Here is an 18,173-nt window from a genome sequence, read left to right as displayed (position 1 = left end):
TTATTTTATGAAATACAGTATACAAAAGGATAACTCCCTATATCATTATAGTCTAAGTAACTTACCAAAGATGAAAGTTTAATAGAGGCAATGTCAATTGGAATTAGGACTCAGACAATGTCTACACTACAGAGCATATGCCAACATAGCCTGTAGTGTAGAAGCAGGCATTAAACACTGAGTTTTTCTGCCGGTGTAGGAAAACCACCTCTCTAGAGAAAGTCAGTTATGCTAACAAAAGGTAATAAGGTGATAAGGTAATATCTTTTTTTGGATCAACATTTGTTGGTGAAAGAGACAATCTTTCAGGCTACACAGAGCGCTTCTTCAGATCTGGGAGTTACTCAGGGTGGGTCTACACTAGAAAATTAGGTCAGTTTAACTATTTGGTCACCAGTGTGAAAAATCCACACGCATGAGCAGCATAGTTAAACCAACCTAACTCCCCATGTACTAGGTTGACAGACCTGGTTACCACCTCTTGGGGAGGTGGATTAACTATGCTGATGAAAGAATCCCTCCTGTCAGTACAGGTAGTGTCTATACTGTGCCACTGTAAGTGCAGACAAGCCCTCAGAGTGTCATAAATACAAGGTGGAACAGATAGTTAAGCATAAGGAGTTACCACGTTGCAAGAGACCATTCAAGTTGAAGTTGACGATTAACACCTCTGCAATCATAGCACAAAGGAGAATGAGTGGATTGCAGATTGTTGTACTGAGATATAAATACAGTGTCTCTATTCATACCATTATTTTTAGTGGCTAGCGCAGTTATGAATTTAAAAATCCCAGGCTCATCTTTGGGGGGCATCATACAGGTTTCCTTTGGGGGATGAGGACTGAGGAGCCAGACAGAGTGATGGCTTTGTGTCACGTTTGCTCTGGGCAAGAGGGTGTTTGTGTCTTTCTTGCATGTCTGGTCAAGCTCCTTTGAGTGAAGGAATTGTCTGGCTTCACCCACACAACAGCTGTATGAGTGGCTGACACACTGTAGACACAAGGGTTGAGGCCAGCTCCTGCAGGAAGCAGAGCAAGGCCTTGGGGTTGGCCTGTGGTGGGTAGCCCTGGGTGAACTGAAGCTACGGACTGATGGGAGGGAAGGCAGGATCTGGGCCCTTCTTAGCAGCTGCACCTCTGGGGAGCAGTGAGGCTGGGTATCAATGCTGCTTCCTGCCCTTGCTCAGCCAAGCCTTGGAGCCAGCAGAGGTCCTGTCTACACTGCAAAATCATATTAGTCTACCTTACATCGGCATACGGCCACCAGTTATTAAATCGCTTACACGTGTGCACTTGGCTCCTTGTGTCAGCGGTGCACACCCTCCCCAAGAGCCCTCGTACTGATCGTATTGTCAGCGCAGGGCACTGAGGGCTGGCTCCCGAAGGCCGGTAACAGTCCACATGGGCAAAGCAGCAGCTGCGCTGATGCTGCGTCACCCCAACAAGGTGACGGGACTGAGTAAATGGGCCTCGGCTGGAGACCAATTTAAATGCAGCTAGGTCGAGGCAAGGCAGCTTACTGAGGTGTAGCTTACACTAGGCCGGAACAGCGACTGCCTGCCAGCGAGGTAAGCGGGCGGGGACAGTGCCAGCCACGACAGGAGCCCGCCTGGGCGGGAAGGGGAACGGCGCACGCGCAGCTCATGGGACGGTAGCTGCTCCCCCGCTCTAGTCCTCTTCCCCCTCCCCCTTTCAACCAGCTCATCCTCGTAAAGGGCCGGCGGCAGCAGCAGTTCGCCTGGCTGCCTCGCTGTCCCCTGCCCTAAGACTCACGCGCGGACGGGACCGGAGAGGGAAGGAGGAGCTGTAGAAGGAGGGAGAGCGGAAGGAGAAGGGAGGCGGCGGCGGCAGCCTGTGATTGGTCGGGGATGGGTGGGGTGAGCGGTGTGCTGTTCTCGCGGTCGGAGGGGGGAAGCTGAGGCGCCGAGGCCGCGCTGCATGCTGGGAGCCCGGGGCAAAGCCCCCTTGTTTGTCCCTGACGGCCCGTGCTGTGTCTCCCATCGTGCGACGCGCGCAGAAGGCGGAAGGAGGGGGATGGTGCGGGGCATGTTGGGAGCTGTAGGTAGAGATTAGAGAACGGCTCCTCGGTGCCCAACAGACTTCGGCTCCCATCGTTCCTTGCGCGGAACTCCGCGGCCGGGGTGGAGAAGGCAGCGCTGCGGCAGCGGCGATTGAGGCGGGCGGACTCGACGCTGGGGAGCTGCTGAGCTTCCCTCTGTCCGTCCCTGTTGTGTGGAGCGGCAGCGGCCGCCATCTTGTGCTGGTGGGAGCTCAGTGAGGCTAGGCACCCCTGCGCCGAAGGGGGGCGCGCGTGCGTTCGGGTGGGGCCCCCCTCTCCTCGGCCGGGGCCCTACTCTGGGCCGTATCTGATTCTGCCCCCGCCCAGTCAGGGCCCCGGCGCGGCGGAGCAGCCTCTGAGTGTAGGGAGGCCCCGCCTCAAGAGAGCGGCGGCTGTTTCCTCTCACTCGCTCCCACCTTCTAAAGGGGCTGCCAGCCTCTGCCGCCAGGAGCCAGGGACGCCACCCTCCAGTTATAGGTGCTGCGAGCAGGAACAGACGCCTTCTCTCCATACCCCTTCACCCATAGCCTACATAGGTGCTCCCGCCGTATGAGCAGCAAGCAAGAGCAGCCCCACAGAGAAAGAAGCCGTATCCACCCCAGCCCAGCAGGACATGAACTGTCCCAGAGGAGGAGGGTCCTTGTAACGGAGCAGGGCCGGTCCCTGCTTCTGTCCCCTACCCCGCCTGGAGAGAGACACTACTCCTACCCCCGCCTAACCTAGGGAGGAGACATCGCGTTCTTCCCATCCCCCACGTTTATGCCTCTTCCCCTAAACTAGACAAACAGATCAGGTGCTGCTGCTATCTTAGATCTCGAGGAGACAGCCTGACGCCCACTAACTCTGAACTGCTGCTTTCTACCACTCACGAGCCGACGACTGAGATCAGGAGATAGAGACCCAGCCCTGAAAAGCTTCTGAGACTTTCCGCCTCAGGAGACAGTGAGAAGACCCACCCAGAAGTGCTGCTCCTGTTCCTCTCACCCACCAATATCAGGAGAAAAATCTACCTGGAGCTGCTACAACTGCAAAGACATGAAGATCAAGGATGCCAAGAAACCATGTAAGCCTGGGTGTAATTACACACACACACACAATTTTGCTTTTCTTGGTTTAGGAAGGAAGATGCATTTATTTTTACATTTGTAAATGCTGTAAGAGGTGGGTTGGAAAAACTGGTGTAACATCAGGCTCCCTTTCTTCGAATTGATCTGGCTTCTAAGTGCGGAAGTTTTCTGGTTTCTGAGACTCTCTCCAGCTCTGGTTGGCTGTTCTAGAAAGTCAGCTGAGCTCTGAAATTGTTTTTTAGCAGCCAAAGTAATACTACTATTTAAATATGTGGGATGCCTCTGTGATGGGAGCTACATAAGAACCTAGATAGATAATCAAGTGTTTCTGATGAGAGCTTTTTGCAGGTGGAAATAAGGACAGATATTATGTTTTGAAGAGGTGAGAGGCATGAGACTTCATTCTGTTAATAACCTAGAGGTTTCATCAATGTATCCAAATAGTGAAGCAGTCCCATATCGTGGCCAGTCAGTTATTTGGCTATTCTTGTACCTTATAAATGTTTCTTCTTGAAGGTAGATTGAGGGGTGGAGGAGAACCATACTTTTAAAAATAAATCAGCATTACAAGGTGACTTCTGTTCCCCTAAGTACTCCTTCATAAGTGTAATCTTAGTGATATTTCTTACACTTCTTACTACTAATTGTTTATATTGTGATAAGGCCACGATTGGGGTTCAAAGCCCTGTTTATATAAGCTAGGTACTAGACACCCGTGATAGAAAAGATAGTCTTTCCCCATGGACCTTTATAGGCTTATGGTAGTACTCATCACCATAGCATATGAATTTATTATTCCCATGTTACAAATGAACAATTGAGGTACAGAGAGAGTGCCCAGGGTCACCCAGAAAGTTTCACTCTGATTCCAGCTCTGAGAATCACCAGTAACACAGTTAAGATTTGTCACTAACAATTGAAACTATTTGAATATGAGAATTAACAATTTTATGTCTGTAACTTCAAAACTTCATACATTTTTAACCAATGATTTTTAAGTTTGGCCAGAAGATACTGTTCGTTTTGTAACAGATAACTAGTGAATTTATTAGCTCTCATGGGCAAAAGGAAAGAACACAGTGACAGTCTAAACTGTTAATTTTTTCCATTATGTCATAAAATATATCCTTAGGTGTACATATACAGTGTGTCACTTTAGTCACTGATATCTGAACAGGCAACTTTAATTTCAAGTTTTTTTAAATGGACATTGGGACCATTTTGCAAACCCTTACTCGAAGTCAGTGGAACAATTATTAGGTGTAAGGAGTAGGTGCATGAATAAGGGCTTGAGAATTGGGCCAATAGAATCACCTTTATCCAAACTCTATAACTAGACACTTAGACAGTAAGTATTACTGTTCAGTAAATACAAGGGGAAATGTATATAAATACAGATCTATATATTTTACTGAGCAAATTGCATATGGAAAAAATGCATAAGTCTTGCTAACAAAAAGAAATGTGCTTGTTGCTAACAGATACAGTAGTGACTGTAAGCGAAATAGAGTTAAAAGGCATGTAAGAACAAGTGTGCACAGAATGGAACAGGGTTTAGTAGGTAAATGTCCTAGTGTAAATGAGTCTATAATAAAATACTGTCACCCGAATTAGTCTTCTGTAGCTTCCACAATGACTTTATGAATTCTAAGAAATGCCCACACTTGGCTTTTTTGCTTTTTTTTTTTAAAAAAAATTCACTATTCTTAATACTAAGGCATCTCCACTGATGGGAGAAACAGCGAAAGTGAAGCCCGGTTGCCATCAGGGAAGGTGGTGGCCTCTGACCATGTTGTTTTCTCCAAGGGCAACTGGGTTTCAAACTCACTTTTTCTGGTGGAATGCATTGACCATTATGAAAGTATATCTTTGCTAAAGTTACTTTGAAAGCATTGGGAGATGGCAGCCATTGTGGAGGAGAGGAATTCTCTGTGGAAATCTTTGCAGAAGAAATATTGTCCCGCTATCTCTGCTGAAGAAGAAACTTTCAGCTATGGAGAATAATGGCAAAACATGACAACTTATCCTAAAAAGATATTTTACAAAATTGCCTGTTGTACCACATTTACACAACAGGGAAAGCAGGAGTGAATATGAGGAGCAGGAGTTAAAGGGAAAATGGTGTGTGCAGGGAAATGTAGAGGACATGACTGGAGTGAGATAGCATAGTCCATATGCTGATGAATGAGGCTTTAAACTTAATATTTTTTTAAAAATTAAGAACACCCCTAAAAGAGAGGTTTCCAGGTTATGTATGAAATATTTAATAATTTAAAATACCATGATGTTGCTAAATTAAGTTTGTGCTTAGAAGAAATCAAAATATGTTAATTTATGGAAATTCATCTTTAAGAATTGAATTCACATTTCCCTACCTTAAGTTTAACCTCGACTTTGTATTTTCTGTATTTGTATTTGTATTCTTGTTTTGGGGATAATTACAACGTCCCTGTTTTTATCCTTTAAAGTAATGTTATATTCTCAGTTTTAACTCCAGATTAATTTTGTATTTTTAATCACAGGTTTCTGGTACCAGGTACAATATTTTATTTATCTTGTGGTAGCATCTGTAAGTCTTAGTCAGGTAGTGGCTCTCTTGTGCTAGGCACTGTCTGAACATAATAAACAGTCTCTGCCCCATAGAGTTCGCAATTTAAAAGACAAGTAGTAAACTGGCTGAAACAAGGAGTGAAGAAGGATGATATGACAGTAGTAATGTATTTTAGCTTAGATTATCTATAGCTATAACTTGTAGACATAATAAGCCTAAAAATAACATAGTCATAAATTGTCATCTGCCTAGCTATTGCTAGATGGCAGCTTTTCTTTGCCACGGCAGAGATGATTTATGAAGGCATTTGAAATAAAACATGGTGATTGCTGTAAAGATTTTGACAGCTTTTCTGATGCCTGTGGGGCAGCATGAGAGGATGTGTGAAGGTGTTTGTTGGTGAATACATCACAAGTCACTTTTATAAATTGTTGGTTGAAATATTTTTCTATACCTGTTATTACTGAGACAACTAGATTATCATGATATTCTTAGTCACAACTGATTTTCATTTGACTGAGAAGCTTGTAATGAATGGAAGGAAGCTTATTTTCCTTTATGTAAGAAGAAAGTATTTCTCTGTAGCAGTCATTAGTACATTCTGTTTACTGACAAAACCAGGTAAGGGGTTTAAGAGCTAGAAAGATAGAATGCTTCGAAAGACTAAAGAAATAGATTTTTGTAGAAGATAACGTGACAAACTAGTGCATTTTCTATTTTACAAGCTTAACTTTGATTACTGTACACAGGTTTCAGGTTAATATTTTTCCTGACGCTGCCTTTTGTAGGTGCTCAATTTAAACTCTGAACTGAAAGATTACTACCTTCCATCACTCAGCTGGAGGAGATAGCATCTGGCACACTACTAATCAAAGGTTTTATTTGTGAGCAGGGTTGTTTACAAGGCCAAATTTAACATGTGGCTAGTTTGGGGACACCTATATCAAAAATGAGTTTGTTAGAGAACTGCTGAAGTATAAATTTTCATATCTTGTAAGTGATAAAATTTTAAGTACTTAAGAACTTCATACAAGTTAATTCTTACAGAAAAATGTGTATAAGATTTGTTGTAGTATTGTAAAATTATAAATTTTGCTATCAAACCATACTGTCCATGCAACTTGATTTAGAACTCCAAAAATCTCAGTCAGGTAGTTTTCACATACATGTGGATATTTGTTTACTATTCTTTTAGAAGAGAAACAAGATCAAAGTTCAATAAGTATGCTTTATTACTGTTTTTCTATGACATGTCTCGGAAGAGCTGGAAACACAGATTTGGCTAATTACTTTCTCGAGTATTTCTTTCCAATTCATCCATTTCCCCTCGAAGAGTTAATTATGTATACAAATTATACTATTGATATCTGCCTAAAACTTAACCTGTAAAGAATCAAGAATGGTGGAAAAACTAATTATCATCTACTAGCTGATTAAACTAAAATGTTATGTATCTGCTTTAGTGAAGTCTGGTTAGGAATAAGATGTGGGTTAGTTTTGATTACAAACCAAGCCTATTTACGTAAGAAGATCCGTGCTTGAAGCCATATTTTTAGAGATGAATCAAATGATTAGGTTATGTGATATTGTACATGTTTTGTAAAGTGGTCTTGCATTGTTTGCTAAATGAAATTGAAATTTTCATGCTGTTGCATGTAATTTTGCATTTTCATATTTAAAATGTTAAATCGATGATCTATGTATGAAGCAGTACTTTAACTATCATTTCTTGATATTTGCTAGTTTGCCTCCTTTCTTCTAACACGCACCTTTATTTTTGGGGGAGACCTTAACTGAGCATTACCTGGCCTTCTAATGTTCTAATGAAGTCCAACACCCCAGAAGGTTACAGGAGTAGAAGGCGTTGTTTTGTAGTAGTCCTTGAGATCTAATCTCATGGGCTAAGAGCAGCTTGTTTCCTCTTTTCTGTAAACTGCTTCCAAGTGTATTGGGCCCTTGTAAGTGGAGGAGATACCTTAGAAGGACAAGTCCTTTCCCAAAGTCTCATGGGACGAATAGAGAAATCGGAAAAGGATAGAAGGCTTTCCTTCCCCCACTAGTTGTGAGTTCTTTCCATCCTGACACAGTTCTACAGCCATCAAACTTCCAGCATGGTGTTATTCTCAGTCAGTTCCGTTTTTCCTTGGTCTTGAGATCATGCAGCCATCATTCTCTTCCCAGCCCACTCATCCAAAGGAAAAGGCATGGCCCATGCTGAATGTGAGAAGGGCACGCATAGAATGCCCATGTATGTCCCAAGTCCAAAGCACTCGACATGCTGTATCAAACCACTGTCAAAGGCAAGAAGGCCTCAAAATTAATTCCCTTGATGAATCAGGTGGAACATACATAAAACCTGTAAGGTGAAAAGAAAATCTCCATTTCAAAGCATGATCTGTTTGAGATTCAACAATATCTTAGGTAGACCGGTCATACATCTTGTATAATGAAATATGCAGATTGGTCACATGGTCATCTGTGCATAGCCTTGAACTCCACCAACTAGGTGTGAAATCCTCAGCCATGGTCACAATTGGTTAAAAGGTGGTGATGCAAGCAGGAAGTAATGCCTGGAGCTTGAGCAAAATCTCTCTCACCTAAATAGGGTTGAAATCAGAACTTTTTATTGCCATTCTTATGTTAACCCTGCTGATAGAATCTCACTGTGTGTGCTGATCAATGAGGGGGAAATGTATATGTGCTCATCTGTATTTCCTTTCACATAATAAAGATACAGATTGAGTCCACCTTAGGCAACTTCTACTGAGTGAGGGATTCAAGAGTTCGAAGAGATTACAAGGATTCTCTCTGCTCTGCAGTACAAACACGGGTTTGGGGTTTTTTTAAACTAATGCTATAGAAATGATCTCACTAGTGGGTTCTTCAGGAGTAGGGTTTTTTTGGGTTTTTTTTAAGGTTCTAGCTCTAGCCAGCTTACAGCTCTGAAGGCCGATTTTGGTATTGGTAAGGCTGGATAAATGTTTCTATTGTGTCACTGTCTCAGGGTCACCAGAAAAATAACAGCTTGTGCACAGCTGTTTCCTACAGTACCCTATATATAACTACTTTCGTGGTAAGAAAGCAAAATGCAATTATTTTTCTGGGGGGAAAATTCATTTAAACTGAATTAATGTGACTTACATAACCAAGATACCTCTCTCTGGAAAAGATTCTCACCTAAGTTTGTTAGTTCTACATAAATATGATCTAGTGGCATTTTTGCATATTAAATGTAGCAACAACAAAAAAAAAAAACCCCAAACCCCTCCTATACTAATGATGCAACCTTTTTACAAACAAAAGAACTTTGAGAAATGTAGTTAAAACCTACTGACCAGAACTAACCAAACTAGGTGCTAGGGTTCTCTCTGCTGACATGAGCTTATATAGATTACTATAATAGAGGCAAAAAAAATCTGATCAATCTCTTCATTCTGTAATTTGATTTCAAGACTAACCTCATTCCAATACTGAGTAGTTATCCCTCCAAAAAAGTTGTATTGGATAACACTGGCATAAAAATATGTTGCAACCTGAAAAATGGGAAGTTTTTCATCTTGAGCAGGCTTTCTCTGTAGTTTCCCTCAAAATTGTTTTTTGTTTGCCCATTTTTGTGTATCCAAGAAACATAAACTTGTTCCTGTAAATCAGACTAATTTAGATGTCTAATTTCTGAAATCAGTCCTCTGCCTCTCTCTACAAACTATTAAATATTAACAGCTTAAATCAGTAGTATCTACTATGCAGATGCAGGGGATTTTTTCACAATTATTTGGGTGACAAACAAATGAAAGCACATGTCCTCATTACATATCTCCATACACTAGAAAGAATCCTTTGTATTTTATATAATACTCAGGTAATTGGGTAAATAAAACTTTCCCTTTCTTCCTCAACACTGTTTACTTCAGAAATTTCACTTACAGTGAAGTTGCTTAATAAGTCTTCACTTGAGTAAAGTGCTAGCGACTAATAAAATGAGAAACCTTTTAAAATCTGGAGTAGAGCTGCAAATTAAGCATGCATTTATATGTTAAAGTAACAACTAAGGAAATTCAGTTATATTGTAACTGATCTGAATGGCTTGTTGGGTGTGGAGGAGCTTTCATGTATTAAATCCTGTGTATTTACTCTACAGATTACAATTCCTGTGTTCCTGGATCCATTATTATGCTTGTCTGCTGTCTTCGCTATACTGTGTTCAGATTGTTGGTCAACCACTGTGCCAACTGTGCACCTTACCAATTCTTCTGCATTGTTTGGGGATAAAGTTATGGCCTAATGAGTCTGTTTCATGGGTAGTTACCTGCTCACTAATTTTTTCTTTGATACACCAAAGAATATGGTATCTGAACTGCTAAGTGGAGACAGTTACTGATTTAGTACATTCAGACAGGTTTTTTTTTATTGGATTTTTTTTAATTGAATAATAAAGTAAGATATTTAAACATTCAGAGATCTTAATGATACAGAAATTATTGCTAGAGTTACACTAAAATTAGTTGCAATATACTGAAATATTACCTAGACTTAAAAACATGGTGCTAGCTTGTCTGACAAAGGTCCAACAAAAATTCAGCTTCCTAGAGGAAAATTACTTCTAGAGTATCTCGAGGGTGGAGAGGACATTTTTCCCCTTGCCTAACTGTTAATAGAACCTTCGTTCTTCCAAGAGCAAGTATCGGCTCTCACGTAGATCTTGCTACTAAAGAAATATGTACATGTTTTGGCTCGTTCTCTTCCTGTCATGTACATACCCTAACATCTGGTAGTGTTCTCAGAGTATCCATTTCTCAGATCTGCTCTTAGCACATGCCATTAATGATCTTACATATATGAACATCTTGAGGCAACCTTTGATTAATATGTTATACTATTTATTCAGTTATCTCACCACCACCAACACTAATAATCTGATACACTTTGGAATTAAGTCTTGGACAAGTTCAACATATTCTTTATCTTTTTTTGTGGAATCCTGCACCAGTGTTCAATATAAAGTGGCTCTGAATTGAGTTTAAAAACAAGGGAATGTCCAGAGTAGCTTTGGAAAAATAAGTGGCCGATTGTCCTATTCAGCATGCACTTGGAGAAGTAAATGTGAGATTCCAAGCTGGGTATTCAGGAGTCAGAGTTGTGAACTCAGGTGTTTCTAAATCTAGGTAATAATAATGATAGTTGGTGAGATCTGTGTCATTGATGTTAAATCATTGAAGAAAACTGACTTCTCTTCTTTTCCCATCCCCTCCCCCACACACGCTCTCTTTTTCTTTCTATCTTCCTACATGAACTCTGTCTTCAGTCACAGCAGTCATTTGGTTTATCTATGACTAATATGGCATGATGATTATCACTTTTTGTGGGGGGAAGAGGGCAGCTGGCTTTTAAAGCAAAGGACAACCTGGTTATGTCTGAGAATTCTTCCAAGAGCCTTGTGCTTTAACATCACATGAGTTTTAGGGTTCCATCATTGCACTTTAATTCACAATTAATTGTGGGTTGGTTTTTTTTTTTTTTTTTTTTTTTTTTTTGGATGTTGCGCTTACTTTTGGAGCGCTTCTGAGCCTTTCTATTCAAGTTTTTTTTAACTTCAAGGTATGTTCAGTTTTAATCACAGTTGACCTCCCTAGCATTTCTTTCTTTTCTCCCACGTCTTTAAATGATACCACATCTTTGGCTTTTTTAAATCTGGGGTTGATACTGCACTGTGTTTAAATAGTTTGCAACATTGTGCGAGAGGGGAGAGAAGATGCTTTTTAAATTGTGTAAATAAATAAAAATATAAATTAAGGAAATAGAGAGATCAGATATCATATAGCAATGTCCCAAAAGAGGGACAGGAAGTTGGGGTAACAGGAAGTTGCACTTGAGTGCATGTTTACCTGCATAATATTGGGCTGCCTTTTGTTCATATGGTGAAAGAATTAAAATATTTCCTAAGCTCCACTATGAGTAAATTAAATAAATATCTTAATATTGATTACTAGCTTGTAATAAAATCAACCACTCAGAAGGTACAGTCCCATACTATCAAATGCTAATCATGCCTTACCAATGTTTGCCCAAAAAGGGAAAATATGTAGTAAGAAATGTGGTGGAATGAGTTACATGCATATAAAGATTTGTAGGAGAGTTATGTATTGTGATACGAGAGAAAGGAACATTTGGCTTTGAAGCATCGTGCTAATGCTCATTTTTTGGAGATGGTAGTGATGACAATTTATCATATAACCACAGTATATAAGCAGCTCCAGTGATAGCTGCTGAAGAGAAGATTGTAGACATGGAGAATCTCTTTGATTCACACCTTTTGTGAAAAACATGCATATTGAGGTAGGGAGAACACTCTTAGAGTAGATATATTAGGTAACAGTTAAAAACTTCAAATATAGTAACAGACAATAGAACAAGCTATTTTAGGAGCTGATGGAATAGTCATATTCAGACATATTTTGGGCTACATTTGAAATCTATTTATTAGAGATGATTTAGGGATAACATCAGTTGTGCCCCAATAAATGGGAATATACTAGATGAAGCTACTCAGTCCTGTCCAACACAAATAGTTCTGAAAGTTGATTGGCATATGCAGGCATGTAGTAAAGTCATGGTCTTGAGCTATTGTATAGCATAGGCTTCTACAAGAAAATCTTCTTTTTGCACACTGTCACGGCAAACATATGAAGGAAATGTGACTGAGACAAAATACCAGTATTTCAGTAGCACTGGAAGTGTTGTTTTTAAATAAAGATGACTTCTGTTTTCATGCAAGAAATTTCCCTTTTTGAGGAAAAAGTTATAGAAACATTAGCTGCAACCCAGGTTTAGTAACATTTAATACCTTGCATGTACTTTTTTAATATTCATACTTGGCACTAGCACTCTGCAGTTTCCAAGAGCTATACCACTGTTCCTTTTTTACCTCCAGGAATTAGCTATCTACGTTCTGTTGTACTTTTTTCAGAAATCAGTGGAAGAATGCCCATTTCTTAAAAGAATTGTTAAATGTATTATATAGTCAGGACAAAATGACTCTTAGATGGAGGCTAATATTTGTCTGATTTGTTTTACATATAATTAGTCTATTTCGTTGCTTGGCACATTGCAACCTATGTACTCAAACTCATACGCTACTGTTAAAAAGTAAAGTATTTGTTTAGTACTCTGCTTGGAAAATTATAGGTAAACTTCCTCTTTAAAAGGCAGTGTGGGGAGTAGAATACTTTGCATCTTTTCAAGCATCTTGTTAGTGGATTTGAGTTAGTTTGGGAGATCACATGAAGTCTGTTTGGAGGGGGGGGGGGTGGATTACGTCCTGTTTTGGTTTTAACCAGGTCCGATAGAGTATATCTCACAAAGATAACTTCAAATAAGTGGCTAATAACTTCACTTGTTTCTTATCTGGTTCCAAATTTTAAATAGAGAGAGGAATAAGCATTGAAGAAAATAAATATTAATGATTTCCTAGTTTAAAGAGTGTTCGGTCTCCACTCAGTTATCTCAATTTATGTGTGTATCAGTTTGTTTTTTTAACAATAGTAATGGAATGCTTCTTCCATTTCCACAGCTTTTCCATGGTTTGGCATGGACATTGGGGGAACGCTGGTGAAACTTGCATATTTCGAACCTATTGATATCACTGCAGAAGAGGAGCAGGAGGAAGTTGAAAGCTTGAAGAGCATCCGTAAATATTTGACTTCCAACATAGCCTATGGATCCACTGGCATTCGAGATGTCCACCTTGAACTGAAAGACTTGACGCTTTTTGGCCGAAGGGGAAACTTGCACTTTATTCGATTCCCAACTCATGACTTGCCTACCTTTATCCAAATGGGAAGAAATAAAAACTTTTCAACACTACACACGGTGCTTTGTGCCACTGGAGGTGGTGCTTATAAGTTTGAAGAAGATTTTCGCACAGTAGGTAGTCTACCTTCCCTAGTACTGTAGCCTTTGTAAAAAAAAAAAAGCATCGCTCACAGCAGTTTAGTCAGTGGAAGGTGGGCAGTGTCTTTCTGGACAATCATTTCAAGCCTTGAACGTGCAAAGGCTAAGTAACTACTCACCTGTTAAATGCAATAACCACATAGAAATATACTTCCTGGATTGTTCTATTGGTATAATTAATAATCAGGAAGATGGGATTGGGCATTGTTAATATAGATCTAACTGAAAACTAAGCAGAAGATTCCATTAATGAAATGGGTTGAGACATATAGGTACAAAGTATGATACCTATTTATATAAAATGTCCTCTTTCTAATTATTAGTGTTTCTGCATTAGGAAACATTTGAGATTAAACATCTGGTGATTGGCTCACTTTGGACTTTCTGTTCAATACAGTCTTTGGCAACTGCCATCTATCTGAGTTCCTTCTAGCCTCTCTTCCTCAAAGTGGTGTTGAACGCTGCTATTCCACTTCTGTGGACTGGGTCAGTTCTGAGGAGTCTAACCTAATACGTTGTTGTTCAACTCTGACCCAATGAACAGCAGCAGGACAATCCTTTTTGGCAACAAAGGACCTAAAACAAAGTGGAATTTTCCCCCTCTTATTGGCAAAAGTGGTTCACTTTCTAGTCCAGATATTACTTCTGTCACAGGCGATTTTACATTATTTCCAGTTGGGCTTGTGAAACTACCTGGTGTGCAGATTCTCTTGTTGTATTGCAAATGTTGTGTTGAAAGGTCCCTAGACCTCTCTCGTAAGATTCCTAAAGCAAGAAAATGTAATTAGAACTCTGTTCTAACAGATTGACACAGCTACTACTTTCCCAGGATCCTTGATAAACTTGAGCTGCAGATTTTTTGGATTTTCTGTCAGAGAATGACAGTACAAGTACCATTAAACCAAGATTAGGAAGAGCTATTACATGCTAAGCCCATTTTAACTTTTTTTTTTTTTTTTTAGTGGTGCATGTTTGATACTCAATCTGACAGAAGCCAGGTCACTGCAGGTTAGATTTCTTATGATCATTGGAGTAATGGTTAAGTTAAATAGGGTACTGTTTTAAGTTTTTAAACAGTCATGAACTTTTTCTTTTTGGTATCTTACAAATGAATGTTTTGCCATTAAGGTACACAGGTTTGCAGATGTATGATTTTGACTAATAAAATACCTGATGGTATTTTTGGGTGTTTGCTAACGGCTTTTGGTCTGGAATGAGCAAAAAATATGCTGCTAATTTTTTAACAATGACTTAAAGCATAAGTGCATGGAAAGCTAACTTCTATCGTTAGCAGTGTGCTACTGATCTTATTAAATGTCCAGCATACTTAGTTCATGAATTGTTAACCTTGTCCTTTCCTTTTTCACAGATTGGAAACCTCCAGCTGCACAAACTGGATGAGCTTGATTGCCTTGTCAAAGGCCTGTTGTATATAGATTCTGTCAGTTTCAATGGCCAGGCAGAGTGCTATTACTTTGAAAATGCCTCAGAACCTGAAAGATGCCAAAAGATGCCTTTTAACCTGGATGATCCATACCCATTGCTGGTTGTAAACATTGGTTCAGGAGTCAGTATTTTAGCCGTTCATTCTAAAGACAACTATAAGAGAGTGTCTGGAACAAGGTAGTGATTTGAAATCTTAAGTTATGATTCTTATATGGAATAATTACCCTAATATTTTCTTAAGCTTTCAGATAAGTTCTTTCCCATTTGATGGACCAATTTCATGTCCTATTTAGCTTACAGTTAATGCTATTGGTAATTATCTCTCTGGCTGCAGTGTGGAGGTATAGTTAGTGTTTTTTCTGCTGTCACCTCTGCAGGGCATCTCTTTCAGGGCATCTTCATCTGCGTTTATGCCCTCCAACTAGCACTTTGATACTCATAGCTATTTCACTTATCTATTGCAAGTATGAATTTTGGTACCTTAACTTAGATGTGCCAGAACTTCATGCAAAAGAATTCTCTGAAAACAGCAAAAATGCATTTATTTTTAAATAGTTTACTTAACTTTACAGCTCAAAATCTTATTATATTTGTGCACAGTTAGGCTGACAACTGTGTAAACGTTTTTGCCATGATTCACAACTGACTTTTCTGCGAAACAGTACAAAACTGTAAGCAATACTAAGCTCTGAGCAAGAAGGCAGACAAAACAGTATTTTAATTGAAGGAATGCATTTCTAGTTTATTTTGTTGCACTATGTGAGAACACATACCTAGTGGTATAGAGAATACTGTTTAAATGTCATTCTTTTCCTCTTTCATTAGTTTAGGTGGAGGGACATTTCTGGGTTTATGCAGTTTGTTGACTGGCTGTGAAAGTTTTGAAGAAGCTCTTGAAATGGCATCCAAAGGGGACAGCACACATGCCGACAAGCTTGTCCGGGATATTTATGGAGGGGATTATGAGCGTTTTGGCTTGCCAGGATGGGCAGTAGCATCTAGGTAAGCAAGAGACTTGCTTATTTAACTATAATGAATTGTTAATGAGGAGGTATCACCATTTCTTGTCTATTAAGACTGAAGTGTTAAGATTTTTAAAAGACATGTTCATTATCTGTTAGCAGAACTGTTTTTGCAATTTTACTATTTCAATTCAATTACTTTTGTGTCTAAAAATATATACAGCTAACCTTTCTGAAAATTTTGAAACCATATAGTGGTATTTGATTACTAGCTAGAGGGAATGCTACAGCAGTCCCACTCAGTAATATTTTATTCCTGAAAAACTATGGAGCATCAACTGTAGATTTAAAATAAACAAACAAAGAATACATAGAATGTGCACAGATCAGAGGACTGGCAGGCATAGGAAGAGGAATGAAAATATTTTTCAAAGCTCCTTAGTGGCTCTTTGGGATCTTTGTGAGCATTGTTTAATCTGACAATTTTTTTCTCCATTTTACAACAGCTCTTCCTATCTCGACTTTATTTTCTCACTTTGATACATTTTAGGTTAACCAGTCAGGCACCCAGGCAAAGCATTTTGATTTAACCACTGTTTTCAGTTATTCAGCATCTCAGAAGCATTCTACAGATACCAGATGAATTAGTGTAGTTTTGAGCGTACTTATATTTTTATAGCTGCTATCCAGTGGAAGGTGAAAAACACTTCTATTGGGAAAATACTTTTGGTGATCTTCTTGGTTTAATTCACCCAAAAAATCTAGTACAGCTGTTATAGTTTAGGAATAGCCAAGATTATTGAAGATCAAGATTCCAGCTGCCTAAATATAGTCTGCTTGTCACTAATAACTGCGAATCTGTAGAGGTTTTATTTTAAAAAAATGAAATACTGTAACTGGCACTGAGGCACATCTTCAATTTTAAAAGTTCTAGGTTCTTCAAGGTTAATTACAATTGATTGTCAGTTGTGTAAGAGCCAAGATCCTGCACTTGAATACTGAAATGAAAAGTAGTCTTGCATAGTTTTTTATTTTTATTCTACCCTGAGAGCTTCCCTCTAGTCAAGTAGTCAATCTGAATGTTTAACAGTCAGTTGTTATAGTTATATTGCAGTTATTTCCTTAGCTTCTGCCAAATACAAATTGCTAGCCTATCACAAGATTTCATAATTGCAAAGCAGTTTTAGGCCTGTCTCAGGATGGTGGGTAATTATTCTACCAGCAAATTTGAGAACTGGGCAATCCTCCCATGGCAGAAGGTTAATACTTTACTGTGCTCGCTGTTCAGGTTGCTCGTTAGTTGGGAGGCTATTGGAGCAGCATCCATGTTTTACGAAGCAGGAATGAGAATGTAAATGGAGAATGAGAATAACATAAACTTAAAGCTAGTATGTAGTATGGACAAATAATGGATTTATCATCAGTCCTGCTGGAAGTGAAAAGTTTAATAACTGTTTCTATGACTGCATGGATTTATTTATTTTTTTAAAATGGGTTCAGTGTTGTTGTGTCGTGTCCCCCTGTCGTCGTCCACTTCCGCCCCTCCTCCGCCCCCCCCCCCCCCCCAGGAGATCATCTGATTTTTCTTACTTGCCCTCAATTGGAGTCTACTGTATACCACCTCTACCTACTTTTGTCCTCCTTCTCAAACTACTAGAGGCTTTAATTTCAGAGGGGCTTGGGATGGGAAACAGTGCTGTTAATTCCATGTCCTTCAGCTTTGCTTCAGCCAGTAAGGGTTCTTATGTCTTCAATCAAAAAGAGACCATAGGCTGTGAGTAGGCAAAATCCTGAGTAGGTATATGAGCTCAAGTTCCTTGCTATATATAGGGCCAGCTACAGGGCAGAATTCCTCAGCCCCCAAAAAATCAGAATTGTGGTAGTAAACTTGTATGATTCTTGTGATTACATAGTCACTTTAAATCCCCAGTGCTGTTTTACTGTACTTGCAATTTTTGTGTTGATTATCTTGATTTCTCTATGGAACTTAAAGGCATAAATGGAACAAAATAGTTTTGTTTAGTGAATGAAGAAGTGAGGCTGGTTTTTCAGAAGCTGCAGAATAAATCTGTCAGAGCTCAGAATTACCTTCACTTGTTCTGGCTAGTGTTGTAGACTAATTTTGCTTAGCCATGACTAAAG

At 39.6% G+C, this 18,173-nt stretch overlaps 1 protein-coding gene across 6 annotated transcripts in view; it reads left to right on the top strand.

The window, feature by feature from the left end:
- The first annotated feature begins 1,537 nt into the window (after positions 1-1,537).
- Positions 1,538-18,173, top strand: part of PANK3 (pantothenate kinase 3) — a 103,275-nt gene continuing 86,639 nt past the window's right edge. For 4 of the 6 annotated variants that reach the window (XR_010923355.1, XR_010923356.1, XM_067566637.1 and 1 more), the window contains exons 1-4: positions 1,538-3,121; positions 13,244-13,596; positions 14,993-15,246; positions 15,895-16,071. Coding sequence is in view for 4 of the 6 variants with exons in the window: in XM_067566637.1 (XP_067422738.1) it covers positions 3,094-3,121; positions 13,244-13,596; positions 14,993-15,246; positions 15,895-16,071 (812 nt within the window). In the remaining 2 variants the exon portion in view is untranslated. The remainder of the gene's footprint in view (positions 3,122-13,243; positions 13,597-14,992; positions 15,247-15,894; positions 16,072-18,173) is intronic. The other 2 variants (XM_067566636.1, XM_067566633.1) reach the window with 2 other exon arrangements.

This window comes from Emydura macquarii, unplaced genomic scaffold (genome assembly GCF_026122565.2).
Source record: "Emydura macquarii macquarii isolate MOO-44397 ecotype Brisbane River unplaced genomic scaffold, CSIRO-AGI_Emac_v2 contig_2768, whole genome shotgun sequence".
NCBI classification, from domain to species: domain Eukaryota; kingdom Metazoa; phylum Chordata; order Testudines; family Chelidae; genus Emydura; species Emydura macquarii.
The sequence above is the reverse complement of the archived record's forward strand: the minus strand, read 5'-3'. Positions and strand labels throughout refer to the sequence as shown.